Genomic DNA, 21,074 nt, shown 5'->3' on the forward strand with positions numbered 1-21,074 from the left:
GGGTAAGGCATTTATTATCTTTTAAGAAGCTCTAGCATTAAACCATTACAGTATCTTAAAGCATTTAGTAAAAAATGAAACCCCAAGTTTCAATCATATATATGAATGGGCAAGAACAAAGGACAATGCCTAGAGAGAGTTACTTCAGAACCAGTTTGTACTTGCCTTCAGAAGTTATTTATATTATACTGACCTTAAGTTATGATTATGTGTGATAAGCAGAGAGAATTTACAACAGGTCAAATAGTTTCAGCATCTATGTTGATAACCTCTAATTCCTGGTCTTCATGAGTTCTTACCTTCTTAAACCCATGACATCCCTATCCTATTTCCTTCCACTTAGCTGTACATTCACTCCTTCAAGTCCCTCAGAGCTTGAGGGGGTTTCCCTGGACTTTGAACACTCCTCAGATTGTATATTCTCGACCTTCCATTTTCCCCCTTGCAGCGGACCTGCCACCTACATAGCTCCTCATCCCATAGCCCTTCTGCACTGTCTAATCCTCTCGGCCCCTTCATTGACTTCTCTCCGTATGGACCCCAGGGGCGGCCTTTCAACTGTGCCCTCACTAGCATTTCAGAACCTCTCCCCCTGAGAAATCTTCCCCGTGTCTGCTGTGTCAACCTTTCTACATCGACGGGCCCTAATGACCCCAGCCTGGGTTGGATGTGGACTCTGGGTTTGAATCCCAGGTCTGTCAGTTATTAATTTTCTGGCTTTGGCAACTGTTTAATCTCTCTGAATCTCAATTTCCACATCTGTAAAGTAGAAATGATACTTTCTCCTAAAGGCTATTAACGTTTAGCAATCCCATGGTAATGTAAGATGTGTGTAGGTGGGGAGGGGGCAGGAAGTTTAGTAAGATCCATGCACAGTATTGCTATGATAGAAATAACAGTGGTGAGCTATATAACTATTATTATTCCTAGTCCCAAGCTGTGAAGCATTGCTAGAGAAAGCTGAGGCAATGTGCAATGATCTATTACAGACTCAGGTTAAATTAAGCCAGGCAATCCTTCATTTTTTTTTTTTTTTTGAGAACTGAGTCTTGCTCTGTCGCCCAGGCTGAAGTGCAGTGGCGCAATCTCAGCTCACCACAACCTCCACTTCCCAGGTTCAACCGATACTTCTGCCTTAGCCTCCCAAGTAGCTGGGATTACAGGGGCCCACCACCACGCCTGGCTGATTTTTGCATTTATTAAGTTTTTTAGTAGAGATGAGGTTTCACCATGTTGGCCAGGCTGGTCACGAACTCCTGATTTCAGGTGATCTGCCTGCCTCCCAAAGTGCTGCGATAACAGGCATGAGCCACCGCGTCGGCCCAATTCTTCATTCTTCTTTGTTGGCTCCCTCATTTGCCAGCTCCCAAACCTCTTCTATACTACGCAACCCCGCCGGGCTCCTTCCTCACTGAAAACAGTATCATACAGCCCAAGCTGAACACTTTTCTTGGCTTTATCTTCTCCAGTCTCTTTTCACTCTTCCTCACCCAGAAGAAAAAGACTCCTGTCTTTTCTGTGCCTTTAATGTTGTCTGCCTTATACCAACTATATCCTCTGACACTTCACTTTTCCATCCCCATCTCCACTGGCAACACGACTGGTTCTTGCTTTCCTGAGGCCCCTCCACTCTGGTCCTTCTCTTTCCTTTTGCAGATCTTTCCACTTCCTTGCTGCTCATTTCCTTTTACGCCCCTGCAGTGTGGTTTCATCCTTCCCCTTCCCAGGTTACAAAGCTCTACCTGTCACAATGAATGGTCTCTTCTTTGCCCTGACCACAGTACTTAATAACATAAGCAAACTCCCTTCCCCACCTCCACTTTCTGGAACAACCCCCAACCCCGTCACTGAGTCACTGTTAACTGAGCATGTGACACGTGCCAAATGCTGAGCTAGGACAGATGCAAAGGAAAGTACCATTTCCTGCTGAGTAGCTCCTCTTCTTCCAGGCCACAGAACACACACGTACGTGCCTGTGGATTTGCTATTTTCTCCCTGTATTCTCTCTCCTTGGACGACCTCACACATTTCCTGAGATCCGATAACGTTCTCTACGGGAATGGCTCCCATCTATAATCCCGGTCTCGTGCTCTCTTCCACCCTCCAGATCTATGTTCCAACAGCCTGCCAGACAGGGTCCCACGTCCACCTTCAACACAACACAATGAAAACCCAACTCTTCCCTTTAACTGTGCATTTTCTGCCTTCCTCCTTTCCCCTTTAAGGTGGGCCCTCTTCCTCAATCCCAGCCCTCTTCCCTTTCCTTCGGCTCCCATAGGCATTGTGACTCCAACCCCTTCACTCTCCTCTGCAGTCTCTCCCACCTGCACGCCTCTTCTGCTTCCACCGGCACCTCCCCACTTGGTGAACATGAACTCAGCTGGGTCCAGGCCTGCCCTGGGTCTCAGCTGGGTGACAGCAACAGCCCCCTGACTGGTGGCACTGCCCTGCCAGCCCTCTACTCTAATCTTCCTGCACACCACTCCTCCAGATGGATCTGCCTAGAGCCTGTGTTCCATCTGGGTGTTCTCAGATCAGAAACGATCCTGGAACCTCCAGTGCCTCCCAGAGGGGCACTTGCCGTTTGGCATGATTATTGATAGAAATTTCAGCATTTTATCATTATTGTATGAAGCAAAAGAGAACTATTCAGAATAACCACCTTTATCCTTTCAGACTTATTATTTCCAAGCAGGGCATTTCAGAGCCTCCCATTAACCTTTAATTGGTCTACCTTTTCCTGTAAAAACTCAGTGGTCTAGACAAATGGAGTGATGCATGATTTTCCTTAAACACATTCTGCTTGTCTGCCTTAAAGCCTTTCTCCCAGCATTTTCTGTCTTATGCCGGCTCTCTCCATTTTCGAGTAAGATCTTACCCACTGGTCAAGATGCAGCTCAAATGCCACTTCTGCAATGAAGTTTCCTTCATCAACCCAGGCAGGAGAAGTTGACTGTGCCCCACCCCCATCCCTAACTCCCAACTATTCACAGCAGATTTCTGGCTCCTGCACTGGATTCCCATACTGCCAGCCAACCAAGACATGCAGAACAAGGCTTGCTTCTAGATGACATTGCCAAAAAGCATTTGCTGAAGTTATTGGCACTAGATAGCAAGCTAAATCTTCCCACTCTCACTGGCTGCCTTTACCTGGCCTAGCACAGGAGACGGGGAGGAGCCAGTGGCTGTCGCTGGAGTAAAGGCGGATCTCTGCCTTAACTGGCCGGCACTTGGAACGGTGAGAGAGGGCTGGGCTGCCCATGCATCCCAGTTATCCGTTTCTGGTTTCTCATTCGTGCTGGTGGGCCACCTGGAGGGAAAAGCATAACACCATGAATAGCAAGCACTCTCTAATATGCCAGCTTTTTACCCACAGTAAAGTACCAAAAAAAAAAAAAAAAGATGGTAACCGATGAGCCTGTGTAACACAAACCTAGTATATTTATGTGGCTTTCTACAGTTAAAGAACAAGGAGGCTGGGTATAGTGGCTCATGCCTGTTATCCCAGCACTGTCTGAGGTCGAGGTGGGTGGATCACCTGAGGTCAAGAGTTCAAGACCAGCCTGACCAACACGGCGAAACCCCGTCTCTACTACAGATACAAAAATTAGCTGGGCGTGGTGGCACATGCCTGTAATTCAAGCTACTAAAGAGGCTGAGGAAGGAGAAATGCTTGAACCCGGGAGGCAGAGGTTGCAGTCAGCCAGGATCGCATCATTGTACTCTGGACTGGATGACAGAGTGAGATTCCGTCTCAAAAACAAAAAAAAAAAAAAACAAAACAAAAAACGCATCAGCTGGGTGTGGTGGCGGGCGTCTGTAATCCCAGCTACTTGGGAGGCTGAGGCACAAGAATTGCTTGAACCCGGGAGGTGGATGTGGCAGCGAGCCACCGAGATCGCACCGCTGCACTCCAGCCTGGGTGACAGAGCAAGACTCTGTCTCAAAAAGAAAAATAAATAAAAGAACAAGGAGGAGAGGAAAAGGCATTTGTCTGAATCTTGATTTCCTCAGTGATAAAACAGGAACAATACTGTGCCACTTAAGGTTAGTTGTGAGGGTCACATGAAATACGGGCTAGGGAAATACTCTATAACTGTAAAGCACCGGAGAAACATCCTCACATGATCATTTGTAATAACAACAGTTAAATGAGAAAAAAGAAGCCACCTGCCACCTATGGAGCTGGAGCTTCTCAACACCACTTCTCAGACCCATGCATCCTATAGTAAGTACTTGGTTGTATGCCTACATGCCACAGCAATTACAAGTGGCATCCTGACAGCAACCAGTTGTCCTGGGTCCCAGGGACAGTTCTAGTTTTGTGATTTTAATAATTTTAGATAAACAGGCTGGGCATGGTGGCTGACACCCCTAATCTCAGCGCTTTGGGAGGCCAAGGCTGGAGGATCACTTGAGTTCAGGAGTTCAAGACCAGCCTGGGCAACATAGTGAGACCTCATCTCTACAAAAAACTTAAATATTAGCTGGGCATGGTGGCATGCACCTGTAGGCCTGGCTACTTGGGAGGCTGAGGCAGGAATATTACTTGAGCCCAGGAGGTCAAGGCTGCGGTGAGCCATGGTTGTGCCACTGCACTCCAGCCTGAGTGATGAAGTGAGACCCTGTCTCAAAATAATAATAAATAATAATAATGAATAATTTTAGATAAACATGTCTGTGTGAGTGCAGTTTTAAAGGCAATTTACTTTTTACATCTTTATAAGATATACAAACAAAACTGAAAATCAAAATAATTTCTGATTTTTCATTTGGAAAATAAGGTGCCTATAATTACAGCAAGAGAATTGCACACCATACATTTCATGAAGAAGAGGCATACTGATTTGATCCCCAGCAAAACAAATCCTGGAAAATATGGCATTAATCTTCTATTTTAGCCTAAGCTTTAGTTTTAAAAACTCAGAACTTTTCAGTCAAGACCAAAAGAGGAAAGGGAAAGTTTCAACTTGGAAGTCAAGCTAATGGAAGGCTATTTTTTTTCTTACAGCAGAGATTAGATGGGGGTCCTTCTTTAACACCTTCAGCCTTTTATGTGAAAATAAAGTATGAAAAACTTGCTATTCCTTACATCCTTCCCTCCACTTCCTCCCGCCCTGGGTAATTATTCTTTCTTCCCTCTCTTTTTTCCATCTGATCCTTCTCCAGCAATACATCTGGATTCTTTGCCTTCAATATGTTTCTTCTGAAAGATGATTAGACTTGAAAAAAAATTTTAAACCCTTCTTATTCAAATCACTCATAATTGTATCCTAGTATAAAATATTTTTAGACAATTGCTCATCTCGGTCATGGCCCTATAACTGGAAGTTTGACCAACAATTTCATCTATCATTTCAAACCTCTGCTTACACAGTTTTTAAAATGCCCTGATGAACCAGCGCACAGAACTAACCATGGCCAAGCGCAAACAGCTCTTCATTCTATTGTACATTTGTATAAGATTAATGAAAGTGGAAAGCTTTAAAAGAAACAGCTTTCTATCTTATTCAGAACCACATGACTGAATTCAATTTTTCCTTCTGCCTGGCAAAAAAAAAAGTGCTATCTGCATGCAGGAAATGACTCTGAAAATTTGCTGACTGACATGGATGTCAAAACAGATTATTAGGAAACTGTATTTCTCCATTTCTTCCACAAGAATGATAGATACAAATACATTATTGAACAAAACAAGATAACAGGCTTCATTTTGTACCATGGTAAGTCACTGTTGGGTAATGATGTCATTAAATCCAGTTCAGGGACTGTAATCTCCAATTTGGCAGCCAGAGAAAGGAGTATCGAAAATGAGCCAGCTCCCTCACATAGAAGGACAATCCAAGACTATGAAAATACTTAAGGGGGGGAAAAAATGACCAAATTGGGATTTCAAAAATCATCAGAAAGAGCCCACCAACACGTACGTGGAGCTGAAGTCGGCCCAGTTATTGGGGGTCATGGAGGGCTCTGAAGAGGTTACTGCCAAAGGGGCAGGGGTCTCACGCAAGGCCAGTTTGGGGGCAGGGGCAGATGTCGAATCAGTCACTGTTTTCACTGGAGCAGGAACCTCATTTTCTGGGATTTTCTCTGCATAGTTTGCAGGGAACCACCCTGTCTTTCCTTTTAATTCTCCTCCAAGCCAGCCGGGTTCTCCAGTTTGGCTTTCATCCACCTGTAGAAAAAGTCACAACTTTAATTTAAGCAGAACTAAATCAACCCCTGAAGAGACCCAGCACCCAACTACAGGGAAGTCCCAAGCCTCTGCCCTCTTTAGATTGACATATGGCATAGGACTTTCTTCATTTTAGTCCAAGTGTCTGGGAAAAGAGTCTAAGCAGTAATGCTGAAAAAAATGCACTATAATTCAAGTTCTTATTCTCTGTACTTTTTAAAAAAGCCTTACCCCATGCTTTCCTAATAATGGCAGTTGAGACAAAGTGCCTGGAGTCCTGAGGCATGGAATTTAAATATTATGATTTAGGAAGTGACTGGACAGGCTTCATTAGAAAGTCATGTCATTATTAAAAATAATTTGACTTGAGTTTATTACTTAAAGTTGAAAGCAAAGGGTGCAATCAATATAAATTCAGTACTCTTAAAACCTCCAATAACTAAGTAGTATTTATTTCAGTATCGGGACAAGGAAGATTTTTTAAAAAACCATGGCCTTAAATGGTTTCCACGGGAAGCAAAGCTGCCTGCTGCTGTGTTTAGGCATTTAAAAGCTCCACAGACACATGATGAGAAAATTAAGGAAGTGATTATTTACAGCAATAATCAATTTTATTAAGGTCCTGTAGTTTTCTTTCATATAAATTTAACTAGCATATTCACAAAAGTGCACAGGAAAATACAGAATTATACTGTTTAAAAATTTCACAGAGGCCATTTATTACACCAAATGCTTTTAAGGTTTACATTTTAATTCTGACTCAAACGGATCACCCAAAATGGCCAAAATTCTTCTACTTTTCTTTTTTTTTGAGACGGAGTCTTGCTCTGTCGCCCAGGCTGGAGTGCAGTGGCTGGATCTCAGCTCACTGCAAGCTCCGCCTCCCGGGTTCATGCCATTCTCCTGCCTCAGCCTCCCGAGTAGCTGGGACTACAGGCGCCCGGCACCTCGCCAGGCTAGTTTTTTTGTATTTTTTTAGTAGAGATGGGGTATCACCGTGTTAGCCAGGATGGTCTCGATCTCCTGACCTCGTGATCCGCCCGTCTTGGCCTCCCAAAGTGCTGGGATTACGGGCTTGAGCCACTGCGCCCGGCCGATTCTACTTTTCTTTACAAGTTGTCCCTACTATTTTATGAGCAACAGGAGAATGACTTTGGAGGACAATCACATTTGCTATCAGGAAATTTATTTTTGGGCCGGGCACGGTGGCTCATGCCTGTAATCCCAGCACTTTGGGAGGCTGAGGCGGGCAGGTTACCAGAGGTCAGGAGTTCAAGACCAGCCTGACCAACATGGTGAAACCCCATCTCTACTAAAAATACAAAATCAGCCGGGCATGGTGGCGCATGTCTGTAATCCCAGCTACTTGGGAGCCTGAGGCAGGAGAATTGCTTGAACCCAGGAGACAGAGGTTGCAGTGAGCTGAGATCATGCCATTGCACTCCAGCCTGGGCAACAAGAGTGAAACTCCGTCTCAAAAACAATTTTATTTTCATTATTATAATTCTTATAACGGTTTTATCTTACGAAACCTTATATCTTATTTTACCCCTTCCTATGCTGCCTGAGGAGTAAAACATCAAACACTTCACTGGACATTAAAGTTGCTTCTTAGAAATCCGACATGAGTAGGTAGGGTCTTAACAATGATTTTGGAAAAATCTGACAAAAATACCAGTTATCTAATCCATTCAAGTATTCAGTAAAAATGAATTAAAAATAAAGCAAAAAATGATTACATTAAAGAAATCAAACATCTATCTGCATATACTCAGTGGAGAGTGAGTAACAGGGTTCATTACTTATTAGCTTATTTGAATTAACAAATGCTTGGGGTAGAGGTGGAGAAAACAGAATGCAAGGCAAGGCTTACTACTGAATTCTACCTGTTATCTACAAAATATTCAGCAAGTAGGGGATGCCTGATTGCTGCTCCACTTTAGGGAAACTTTATCATCACAGATAAAAGCAATTTTTAAAGCTGAGAATTCTCCAAACAACCAAAAAAGAAGTTCCCTTGCATAAAATGCAATAACACTTCCAAAGGTTGAATTTTTGGCTTCACAGCTCTTTCATTTCTGCTCGCACTCACACCCACATGAACACACCAGCCACTTTCCAGTCATTGTTTTGTTCTTACTGTTCTTTTTCTGGGCAGCCCCAACTGTTTCTCTAGATGAGGATTTAAGATAAATTCTCCCCCATTTGGATCTTCTTTTACGCTAAACTCAAATGGCTAGATGTCTTTCCTGCCTTGTTTACATTTTGGTGATATGGTGACACACTATAACTTTGCAGCTGCTCCATACTGGAAACATAGCCAGGTCCTCCCAGACTTCTCAGCAGGCTGAATAGTCAAGACCAGCCAGCTTGGTTCTAGGACCAAAGGTGACGTCAGGCAGGAGTGGGTTAGGAGCATGAGCCAAACACACAATAATTTAGTGTCAAGACTGTGAAGTGCAATGATCAAGAACAGGGCTCTGCAGTTAGACCATCTCAATTTAAGTGCTAGTTCTACAATCTATTAACTGGTTGACTTTGGGCAAGTTTCATCTCATGGCACCTCAGTTTTTTCGTCTGTAAAATGGGGATAATAAAAATACCTGTCTTATTATAATGCTCACTGTGAGGACTGACAAATATTTACACCAATGCCTGGCGGACTAAAAGTGTTATTTATTTATTTATTTATTTTTTGAGATGGAATCTTACTCTTGTCACCCAGGCTAGAGTACAGTGGCACAATCTCAGCTCATTGCAACATCTGCCTCTTGGGTTTAAGCAATTCTCCTGCCTCAGCCTCCCAAGTAGCTGGGATTACAGGCACCCACCACCACACCCGGCTGATTTTTGTACTTTTAGTAGAGAAGGGGTTTCACCATGTTGGCCAGGCTGGTCTCGAACTCCTGACCTCAGGTCATCTGCCCACCTAGGCCTCCCAAAGTTCTGGGATTACAGGCGTAAGCCACTGCACCAGGCCAGATTTTTTTTTTTTAATTATCTCTCCTGCTGTCCGGCTCCAATGTTGTGCTATAGTTCTCTTACTTGGGATTCTGTCCTGTTCTAAAAGCCTGGTCTTGACTTTACCTTCACTCTAGGTAACAATATCCTCCTCTGTTCAGGAGTTCCCTACTCTAACTGCCTGGTACCCTACTCCCTCTAGGTCTCTCTAGGTTTACCTTCTTGCTATAAGCAATCCTTTAGGGGCTCAAGTGGATCCCTCGATTGATGGGAACTCCTACTCGTCTGCTCATTTTGGATCTACTCAAAGGTCAGCTGCTTCGCTTAATTATGTCCCATGATCTATTGTCACTCCCTTGAAACACGGGGTATTGACTGGTTAATAAGACTTTTAGGCCAGGTGCAGTGGCTCACTCCTGTACTCCCAGCACTTTGGGAAGCCAAGGTGGGTGGATCACTCGAGGGTAGGAGTTTCAGATCAGCCTAGGCAACATGGTAAAACCCCGTCTCTACAAAAAATACAAAAATTAGCTGGGCGTGATGGCGCATGCCTGTAATTCCAGCTACTTGGGAGGCTGAGGCAGACAACTGCTTAAACCCAGGAGGTGGAGGTTGCAGTGAGCCAAAATCGTACCACTGCAGTCCAGCCTGTCTCAAAAAAAAAAAAAAAAAAAAGACTTTTGGTGGACATCTGGAATGTGATCTGAAGCCCTGGGGAAATGTCCTCCCCCTCCAGTAACTGATAACACCCAGTCTGTCCCCAGATATGACAGAAAGTCTGCTGGTACGGTGTACACCTAGGAGTGAGGAAGGGGGCCATATCAGCCTCTTATCTCCGTAAGAGCTTCTCCCAGCCCTAAGGACGACAGTGAAATCAGCATTTCACTTTTAAGCAAAGAAATCTGCTGGTCTCAACAGCCCCCCAAACAAGAGTCTCAATTAGTTTAATTTACTCTTACAAGTACACATCAGTTTTAATAAATTATTACAGTTTAAGGTTCAGGGGATGCAAGAGACATTCATTCTTAACACCCAAATTAAATTAACCACTTAGAAAGGTCAACATATGAAAATAAAATATATTTCTTCCTGGATTTGGAAAACTACCCAAAATGTCAATCCAATTCTGGAAAACATAAGATTATGGCAGACCAAGAAGTAGGAACACAAACGGCTTTGTAATATGACTGATTCCAACAGTGGACTTTTTATACAATGTACATTTACCTACTGGGGACTATACGGGAGATGTTATTATTAACAACCTTGGTCTCAATACAATTTCATTTATCAGCCACACTGTAACACCCCAACGTATTTGGGGGTAATTCGAGTGAAACAGCGTTAAAGTGAAGTACAAACACCAGATATTGCTCACATTTCTCGGACTATGTTACTGAGCTGGTCTACAAAATGTTAGTAATTACACACTGTATATTGTGGCTCACTGATGCAACAGTCAAATATACACAGCGGCCACTTCAGGTTCAAGTCCATTTGGCAAAGGCTGATAATATTACACGTCTTTTCTCAATTTTTATATGCTCAATGGCTGCCATCTTCATCAGATGAGATTAGTATTTCTAAAATCTCTGACCCTGTCACAAAGGAGGGAAGCAGAAATTCCTTTTTCCCTCACTGAACACGATAAACAAGTGTAGCAAACAGGTTTAGCCTGTGTATTCAGACCAGCTGACAGTGGCTGCATGGGATGTGTTGAGGAGTGCAGGTAGCAAAACATTTTTCATGGATTCGCTGGTTCTGAAATATAAGGTTTCTCCCCCAAATTCCTAGATGAGGATATTAAAATTCTTTCTTTTTTTTTCTTTTGGATGGAGTCTCGCTCTGCTGCCAGGCTGGAGTGCAGCGGCGTGATCTCGGCTCCCTGCAAGTTCTGCCTCCTGGGTTCACGCCATTCTCCTGCCTCAGCCTCCCAAGGAGCTGGGACTACAGGCGCCTGCCACGATGCCTGGCTTTTTTTTTTTTTTTTTTTTTTTTTTGTAGAGATGGGGTTTTACCGTGTTAGCCAAGATGGTCTCAATCTCCTGATCTCGGGATCCGCCCACCTCGGCCTCCCAAAGTGCTGGGATTACAGGCATGAGCCATTGTACCCGGCCTTAAAACTCTTTCTAAAGCTCCATCCTGGAGGCTGGCAAATTTTGCCTCTGTTGCAACTACTCAAATCTGCCACTGTAGTACACAATATGTGAATGAAGGAGCCTGGCTGTGTTCCAATAAAACTTTATTACAAAACAGGCAGTGATTGGGCCAGATGTGAGCCAACCCTGTAATCATGTGTATACTGGTCCCTCAAAACCGCGGTGATATTACGGCCAATTGTTACTAAATGAGCTGTGTTCTGATGTTTAATCTATGGAAATCTATGGAAGGTAGAGGAAAAAGGTATTGTTGGCTACATTTTTAAAAATGTCTGTCAAGAGAAGAAAAGGTAAACAATGAGTTAAAAATTGGTATAAGAGTAACACTGAGACAAACAATTTCCAGAATGAACTGACTAGCTAATGACTAATAACTACTAAAGAAGTCCATTCTTCCTTGGGTATTTTTAAGAGGATATTTTCTAGAAATGATTTAGGATTAGTCCTGACATGAACAAGAGATTAAGTTAGATCAGTGGTTCCTGAAATTGACTCCCTAACAGAACCACCTGGTCGGACTTTTGAATGCTGTATATGCAGTAAAGCTCCCAGAATCTCTGGGGATGAGCCCTGGCATGGTTATTTTTTTGGAAGCTCCCTCAGCAATATGGATGCATTCAGGCCTGCACCAGTCCAAGGATAGCATTTAAACCAAGCTTGTCCAACCCACAGCCCACGGGCTGCCACCAAGCTTATCCAACCCACAGCCCACGCGCTGCATGTGGCCCAGGACAGCTTTTAATGCGGCCTAACACAAATTCATCAACTTTCTTAAAACATTATGAGATTTTTTTGTGATTTTTTTTAAAGTTCATCAGCTATTGTTACTGTCAGTGTATTTTATGTGTGGCCTAAGACAATTCTTGCAATGTGGCCCATGAAAGCCAAAAGACTGTACTGATTTAGACACCCAGCCTGTGTTTTCAACATAAACTTCAACAAAACAGCAGTGAGCATAGGTCTTCTCATTTCTTATGTTCTAGTAATATGTTACGGATGTCAAACTTGATTTAATTCACCCTCCAAGAACTGAGACTTCCAGATCAAGAGAGGCCATATATTTTCTAAGCATCTAAGCCTTAGCCATCAAGGTCAAACTCAACTGGCAGGCATTCAGTCTTCCCTGAGCACATCACTTCACACTGATTCCTCTCCTTCTTTAAATTCCTAGCAGAGTTAGTGAATATTTATTGAGAACTTCATCAAATATCGGCCTTTTCATGTGTTCCTCTAGATTCTTCTAAGAAGATTTTAAACATATGAATGGTTGACTTGATAATTTTCTATTATCAACAGCACTGAGAATAGTGCTATATACAAGGTATCACATTAAATTTTTGTTAACCATGAAAAATTATAGTTTTGGATAAAAATGGGCTAAGTTTTTCTAAAAGCAAATTATTTTTAAGGCTAAGACTGCTTACATTGAAAAAGAAAACACTGTCACATTGTTAGACTTCTAAAAGTTGAACATACTATAGTAACCTATGTCCCAAAGATGTTTGAGGAATCTGAGAATCTGATGATGACTGTGCCCACAAAAGTAAAAGTGAACCCCGGATTTTTCAACCTAGAGAGACTGACAGTAATGTTGTACTACATGTTTCATACTCCTTGTTTGTTACCTGCAAAATTCATGAAACTAAAAAAATACAAACCTGTTGCTATTAGATGTCAATATCTATCTTTTTGCATTGATTGTTATCCTCACAATGATAACACAGTTGAATGGCACCTGGAGTATCACAATGCATTTTGTAGTACAAAATTGAAACACTGCTGTCCCTTCTGCAAGCCAACTAATTATGCCTAGTAGTACATTCTACATTTCATCACATATTTAGGAGGTCTGAGATAAAATAAACACTATTACAGTCCTGGGTAGATATTCTCTGTTATACTTGTCCTTAATTTATTTTTAGTTTTATTAAAAATTATAAATGAAATACATTTATAAAAATGAAAATAACATAGAAGTCTATAAAATTCAACGTGAAAGCCCCTTCTTTACTGCCGAGTGGTAACCACTGTTAACAGTTTGATATATATATTTCAAAATTGTTAACTATACATAAACACATGAATACATATATAGTTTTATTTCTAACCAAATGCAATTATGCTGCACATATTCTGCTTTTTTGAAGGAAATCTTATTTGTATATGTGATCTATATAAGTTTTAATCTTCATTTTTTTTTTTTTTAGTTACATCATAATTTATTTAAACCATCCCTTTACTGATGGACATTGGGCTATTTATTTCTTTTACCAACACCACTACAGTGAACATCCACGTACACACATATTTATGCATGTGCCCAAAAGAGGAAGGAAAAGCATGAGAGGAAGGAGAAAAACAGAATTTCTGGGGCAGAGGGAACAAGAATTTTAAATCTAAACAGGCACTGCCAAATTGCCCTCCAAATCACTTAAGCAATTTATACAACCATGCTAACAATGTATATTATAATCACTGTCCTATACTCTTGACAAAGCTGGATATTACCGGACTTTTAAACTTGCTCATTTGATAGAGGAACAATGCTATTTTGTTTTCTAACTTGCATTTTTCTGATCGCTCAAGAAGCTAAGCATCTTTTCATGTATTTTTTAAATAACTGACTTTTTACTTCATCTGTGAATGTCCCTTCCCACCCTCTGCCAATTGTTTAAGGCTTATGGGTGTCTTTCAAAGTTAACTGTTTGGAATCTTTATGTAACAGGGGTAACCCTTTATGTAACCCTTGGTCTCATATATTTTGAAATATAGACATTTTAATTTTTGCATATTATCAACTGTCCATTTTTGCCTCTTACGACTTCTGGTTTTTATAGCTTAAAAAGGCCTTTCTTAGCCAGAAAATTATTCCAATAGTCTCCTTAAAAATTTTTTCTTCCCAGAATTGTATCTTTTATGTTTAATCTACTTGGAACTCCTTTTTGTCTATGGCCTGAGATGAAGACTTGACCTAATTCCTTGCCAAACACAGAGCATTCAAGTTAGTCCTTAAAAGGAATCTAGCAAAAAGAAACCCAGTACACAAACTGAGAAGACTTATGACTTTTTTTTTTTTTTAAGCACAACCTACTACACAGACTCAAACACATTTTTACTGCCACAACAACACCCAGAGATATGTGTACTTACACAGAATTCAAGCGACTTAAAAGGACAAAACATTGAATAAGATGCAGACTTCCTGACAGTTAGGCAACACTTACCCATTCCCCTTTAACCTCCACCAGGAAAGCAAAGGTTTGAAAGCAAGGCAAAATATATGTTTAATGACATGCTTTATTCTTACAGCATATCTAAACTCTATGCATCTCATCAAGCTGGTGGTTAACTAGCCAATTCGAGGAAAAGGTTTCAACAGGCCTAGGATTATAGGTGAAGCCCAAATATGTTACCGAAAAACAGCAACACTTTCTCATCAAGATACAGATCACCTGCAACATTTCCTTATCATAACATTTCACAACCTTCCCTTACTTTAGGATGAGAGCGAGCTGCTTCTCTGCACCTTGTGTTGCAAGAAAATCCAGTTTCAAAAATATTAGGCTGGTTTGTTTAATGTTAAAAAAAATTGTAATGAGGTCCTCACTGATGTGACATTGTATTTTCAGAAATTTTAGATTCCTATTACATGGTATTTACATATTTTACAATTAATCTGCTTTACAGGATACACTACTTCAAATATGAGGCAGTATGAGTAAAGTAGCTTCAGGCTATTAGAAACCACGGTGTAGACCACGGTGTAGGAAACAGCAGGTGGTGAAGTTAGAGGAAAGCTGACAAACATGCCCTGCTGGCTCGAGTTACCGTTTCTGTGTACAGAGTGGAGTGCCCAAACCAACAGTTCTTTCTGTAAAGGATGAGTAAGGCTGGCACCCAGCATGTTTCAGTCAATAACTGTGTGCTGAATGAAGCCATGGAGTATATTTGAAGAAGTTTTCACTATTGTTAAGGTGATTTTAACTTTTAAAGATCTGGAGCCTGGGCAACATAGGGAGACCCTATCTCTACAAAAAAATAAAAAAATAAAAATTAGCTGGGTGTGGTGGCACACACCTCTGAGCTACTCAGGAGGCTGAGGCAGGAGGATCACTTGAGCCTGGGAGGTGGAGGCTGCAGTGAGCCAAGATCATGCCACTGCACTCCAGCCTAGGTGACAGAATGAGACCTTGTCTCAAAAAAAAAAAAAAAAGAAAAGAAAAGAAAAGAAAAGAAAAAATAATTTGGGATCTTTGGCCTTGCTTCTTCTAGCCCATGGTAATTACAGAGAAAGCAGCGCTATTAGGAAAAAAGGGGACATAGGAATTGATTTCTGTAAGTGCCAAATATATTGTTATTTCTACATATTTTAGCCTATTAAAGATCCACAGATATGATGTGTATATGGCAAGATGAATGCATAATCACCTGCACAACACCCTTTATACTTCAAAGACATACAGTCCTTGGGTAAGAAACATGTTTGTTTCAATTGTTAACTTTCATAGTTCTTTACAAATTCTAGGCCAGGCATGGTGGCTCATGCCTGTAATTTCAGCACTTTGGGAGGCTGACGTGGGAGGATCGTTTGAGCCCAGGCAATTCAAGACCAGCCTGGGCAACACGGAGAAACCCTGTCTCTACAAAAAATACAAAAATTAGCTGGGTATAGTGGTGCACGTCTGTGGTTCCAGCTACTTGGGAGGATGAGGTAGGAGAATCGCTTTGCTTGAGCTCGGGAGGCAGAGGTTGCAGGGAGGCAGAGGTTGCAGTGAGCCAATATCATGCCACTGCACTCCAGCCTGGGCAACAGAGCGAGAAGTTGTGTCAACAACAACAAAAAAAGCTAAATTATCTTTAAAAAAAAAAGTGCTAAGAGTAATGCAAAGTTGACGACTTCTAAGACTCTAAAAGTGAGTAACTAGAACAAGGAACTACTGTTTTCTTTTAGAAAATGATTTAGATCAACCATGTTGTTTCATTTTCTTTCTTAAACTGGTTCCTATAGTTTTAGTCACATCGTAAGATTGTTATTAAAGGAAAGAAACAGTAACAAAATAAAATTCTAAATTATTTTCTGTTTCAGAGTAGGAAAGCAGATTAACTGTATAATTCATTACCCTTTTTACATAATTCAAAGTTCACATAATTAAAAGGAAAAAAGATGCTCTGATGCAAAGATACAAAAGTTATTGCAATTATGAGAATGATGATAGAGTGTTCTGCACTTATAACTATTTCTTAAAGACTCCTGGCCTCCTCCCACCTTGGAGGATCCTAGTGTGTGTGTATATATATGTACATATGCACACTAGTATATATTACATATATAATATATATACACATGCATGCTAGTATATAGTCTATACATCATATATATGTATTACATATATATTTATACTTATAGTATATAAGTAGTAATCTAAACTCTGAAATTATCAGACATTTATAGATTTAAAAATAAGAACACATTGTCTTTACCAACTCAATTTTAAAGTGATGTTGGGATACATTTTTTAAATGCCATCTTTCATTTTAATAAAAAAGAAAGAAGACTGAGCTTACACTTTAAAAATCTAGATGCTGAATTATTGGGTTTCATACTCACTGACAATCTCACAATTGTTGAATAAAGTAAAACAAGAGGACAGAGGCTAATCTTCAACAGAAATGACCCTCTCACTGGAGTCTTTCTTACCATGACTATGTCTCCTGGCTGGATAGTGATTTCATCATGGCTTCTGGATTCAAAGGGGTACAGTGCCCGGTAATATACCACTTTTACGTTTTCCTGTGCAGAAATGGTAAGTGGACCTTTTTCTGTTTACAAAAAAGGTGGGGGGACAAAAATAAATAATTACAGAGAACACAAATGTATGATAACAAGCCAAACAACTAACCTCTCCTCTATTGCCTATCTTCACCTCTGAACTATTTCCCTCCATTCAAGGAATTTCTGAAACACATACTGACTGCCAAAACAGAGCCAAATCTGACGTCAGCAACTCAAACCCATCAGAGAGTTCATTGGTGACTCCCTCTAAACAAAGGTCATTCCAAGGCTGAGTGCAGCCAGGCTGCCTAAAGCTTCCTTGTCTCTGCCTCTTAGCTGGGGCTCTAGCAGTGCAGATCTGTAAAGCATCAATACCCGCCTCCTCCCTCCCCAGTGTGTTGAGTACAATGTAGCAGTTAGGATATGACCCAAAGTCTGAATGAGCCAAGGAGAAAACTTGTTTGGGAGGGAACAGAGGCACCAGTTTCCATACCAAAACATGAAAAAGCAGATGTTTTAGGCTCTTTAACATGGTCATATAAAACCTAAGTGCTGATTTCAGTTATAGTGATAATCCCCGATGAAGAAACTCTTCCTCTACATTTCTTTGGGAAATAATGAGTCTAAGGATGAACCCTAGATGAAAATAATTTAGATTTTAAATGAAACAAAATGTTTAAACATGCACATGAGCAGAGGATATTTTGCATTCTGGTTAGCAACAACTAATAACAGACATTTGGGCATTTTTACTCAAGAGCTACAAGTATTTTGACTTATAACTCTTATCTGGAAAGCAATGAGGGTAAAGTATTATCTCCACATGATTTTGAACTGTATGACATGCAAGACTTCCTACTGACTTAAGGCGAAAAAACAAATCTTCACTTTATACTAGGAGAACACATGAAGAACTTAAACTAACTGCCTAAGCTCAATGGTGAAATTATTTTCAGATAGAAAAAAAATATCAAAAAATTAATTTGCCCCTCCTATGACATGGTTGCTACTGTGTAGGTCTGATGACCTGCCAGTCTTTCCCCTGGACTGCACGCATCTGAAGGCAGGTAGGTGCCTAATGCAGCTCCATACCTCACGCCCATCTCTGCCCACTATGCAGCTGGGAACCAGTAAACCTTTACAGAATAGCTTGAAAGTGTTTTTTCTTTCTTTTCTTTCTGTATACTGCAGCACTAAAGCAGCACACGGATGACCAAGCAAAATTGGTATAATTTACCACACAAAGAAAAAGCAACGACTTGCTTCCGCTGAGCATTATTTGCAAAACTGTACGATCACACAACCACACAAGAATCTTAAATACATTCTAGCTTACATCTGTTATTATAAAGGATAGCTTTTTCTAGCTATTCCAATTAGATCGGTCTTTCATTTATCTCTTTGTTTAGTCTTTCATTTATCCTTTTTTTAAAAAAAAAGGCAAATTAGGCCAGGCATGGTGGCTCATGCTTGTAATTTCAGCACTCTGAAAGGCCAAGGTGGGAGGATTGCCTGAGGCCAAGAGTTGAAGACCAACCTGGGCAACAAAGTTAGAACTGCATCTCTACAAAAAAAAAAAAAATCAGCTGGGCATGGTGGTGCACACCTATAGTCCCAGCTCCTTGGGAGGCTAAGACAGGAGGATTGCTTAAACCCAAGAGTTTGAGGCTGCAGTGCACTATGACTGTGCCACTGCACTCTAGCCTAGGTGACAGAGTGAGACTGTCTCAAAGTAAAAAGAAAAGAAAAAGCAAATTATGTTCAAAGGACAAAACGCTGCCACTTTTCAAAAAGTAAAAGCGGTTTTATGCAATGCAGAGCGAAGACAGCGAATACCCCAGCAGTGGAGACAAGGGTGAAAGGTGCCACTTTCTGTTGCAGAAACAGCTCAGAAATTCCAGGGAGGGAAATAACAAACCAGAGAAACAGCAGGTATCTTTTGTAGCATATAAGACCAGTGGAACTTCACGCCACTTGTTAACTCTGTAGAGGACTCGTGGATGCCGGTGTAATGTGGGCCAGAGGCTGGCATGGTGATGGGAGAATTACACAGATCTCAACTGACCCTGGGGAAAGAAGAGCTGCCATGCTCAAAACAAGAGACTGAAGTTCTCATCTGTTAATGTAGCCAAGACAGGTCCTGATGAGATAAGGGCGTTTTTCAGGAGGATCTGGGAGAGAAGATGACTTATTTTCTAGAATTATTTTTGGCTTCTAATACCTGAAGTGGACCAGGGTGCCTGGACAGCTGGCTTAGCTGGTTCTTGGTGCTGATGGAAAAGCCGACCCAGCTTGTCTTGTGATTCCTGTTTGCCTTTCTCCTCGCCATCCTTCTTTTTGATACTCTCCTCCCTTTTCAGTTTTTCCTCCTCATGGAGTTTTCTTGGTCGCTGATGCTCGTCCTCCTGCTGCACATGCTCCAGCCACTGCTTGTCCCTTTCCTGAGCTCGTCTGCCAACAAACACACTTGATTACAGCAAGGAAGCAACTCTTAAGTTAACACTACTGTTGCCTCTTTTCACAAAAAAAGCTCCATCCAGTAAATGGGATGGGAAACATCAAGGGAACATTGTTCTTCAGACAGGGCAACTGAATCAGGGCTTCAGTTCTGAGTGAGAAGAAATCACATGATTTAGGAAAACACAGAAAATTTCTGATGTCTTTTATAAAGTGGTTACAAGAATAAGAAACATACTTCTTAATAATAAAGCTGGTATTAAACTGACCAAACAGAGCCATAAAACACAGAGAACACAACTTCTATAAAAATAAAATACACCCAACACTGTAAATGAAATATCACTTAAAATAAGTACATGATCAATCAGATCACTCAAATTTCCCCCCAGCAAAGGGTACAACACATTTACATGCACACATGTTGCTCCTCAAACCTGAAGCTGAAAGCAAGGGATTGTTTTATTGACTTCAACTACTTTGAATTTGTTTTTCAAAGTAGCTACCACAAATAGATAATTGTAATTAAATCTAGGCCTTGAAATTTTTTTTTTTTTTTTTTTGAGACGGAGTCTCGCTCTGTCGCCCAGGCTGGAGTGCAGTGGCCGGATCTTGGCTCACTGCAAGCTCCGCCTCCCAGGTTTACGCCATTCTCCTGCCTCAGCCTCCCCAGTAGCTGGGACTACAGGTGCCCGCCACCTCACCCGGCTAGTTTTTTTGTATTTTTTAGTAGAGACGGGGTTTCACCGGGTTAGCCAGGATGGTCTCGATCTCCTGACCTCGTGATCCGCCCGTCTGGGCCTCCCAAAGTGCTGGGATTACAGGCTTGAGCCACCGCGCCCGGCCTAGCCCTTGAAATTTTTGATGGCCTCAACCTGAAACCCACAGTAAACGACTGAGAATGATTTTTCTCATTCTGTAATACTTTATAAAGTCAGAAAATACTTTAATTTTTTTTTTTTGAGATGGAGTCTCGCTCTGTCACCCAGGCTGGAGTACAGTGGCCGGATCTCAGCTCACTGCAAGCTCCGCCTCCTGGGTTTACGCCATTCTCCTGCCTCAGCCTCCGGAGTAGCTGGGACTACAGGCGCCCGCCACCTCGCCCGGCTAGTTTTTTGTATTTTTTAGTAGAGACGGGGTTTCACCGTGTTAGCCAGGATGGTCTCGATCTCCTGACCTCGTGATCCGCCCGTCTCGGTCTCCCAAAGTGCTGGAATTACAGGCTTGAGCCACCGCGCCCGGCTAGAAAATACTTTAAATGAAACTAATATTTAATAACAAATGATATAATAACAACTAGCTCTCCATATATTAACTCCTTTAAACTGCGAATCAGGTAGGTAGTCTTAGTATTACTCCCATTTTACAAATAAGGAAGCTGGGGCAGAGATATTAAATGACTTGTCCACATCACACAGTCACATGCGCCTGGGCTTCAATCCCAGGCAGCCTGGTCCCAGAGCCTCCACCCTGAACTGCTATCCTGTGACATAGCTAACGCACATAGGTCATCAGCTAGAATTAGGAATTTGCCACGGGCCTGTAGTCC

At 41.5% G+C, this 21,074-nt stretch overlaps 1 protein-coding gene across 4 annotated transcripts in view; it reads right to left on the bottom strand.

Moving 5' to 3' along the window:
• Positions 1 to 21,074, bottom strand: part of ITSN1 (intersectin 1) — a 242,715-nt gene that overhangs the window by 72,594 nt on the left and 149,047 nt on the right. For all 4 annotated transcript variants that reach the window (XM_023190769.2, XM_023190761.3, XM_023190748.3 and 1 more), the window contains 4 exons: positions 19,290 to 19,519; positions 16,994 to 17,115; positions 5,928 to 6,175; positions 3,151 to 3,310 (listed from right to left, as the gene is read on the bottom strand). In XM_023190769.2, the coding sequence (XP_023046537.1) occupies positions 3,151 to 3,310; positions 5,928 to 6,175; positions 16,994 to 17,115; positions 19,290 to 19,519 (760 nt within the window). The remainder of the gene's footprint in view (positions 1 to 3,150; positions 3,311 to 5,927; positions 6,176 to 16,993; positions 17,116 to 19,289; positions 19,520 to 21,074) is intronic.

The sequence above is a fragment of the Piliocolobus tephrosceles genome, chromosome 19 (genome assembly GCF_002776525.5).
Source record: "Piliocolobus tephrosceles isolate RC106 chromosome 19, ASM277652v3, whole genome shotgun sequence".
Lineage (NCBI taxonomy): Eukaryota > Metazoa > Chordata > Mammalia > Primates > Cercopithecidae > Piliocolobus > Piliocolobus tephrosceles.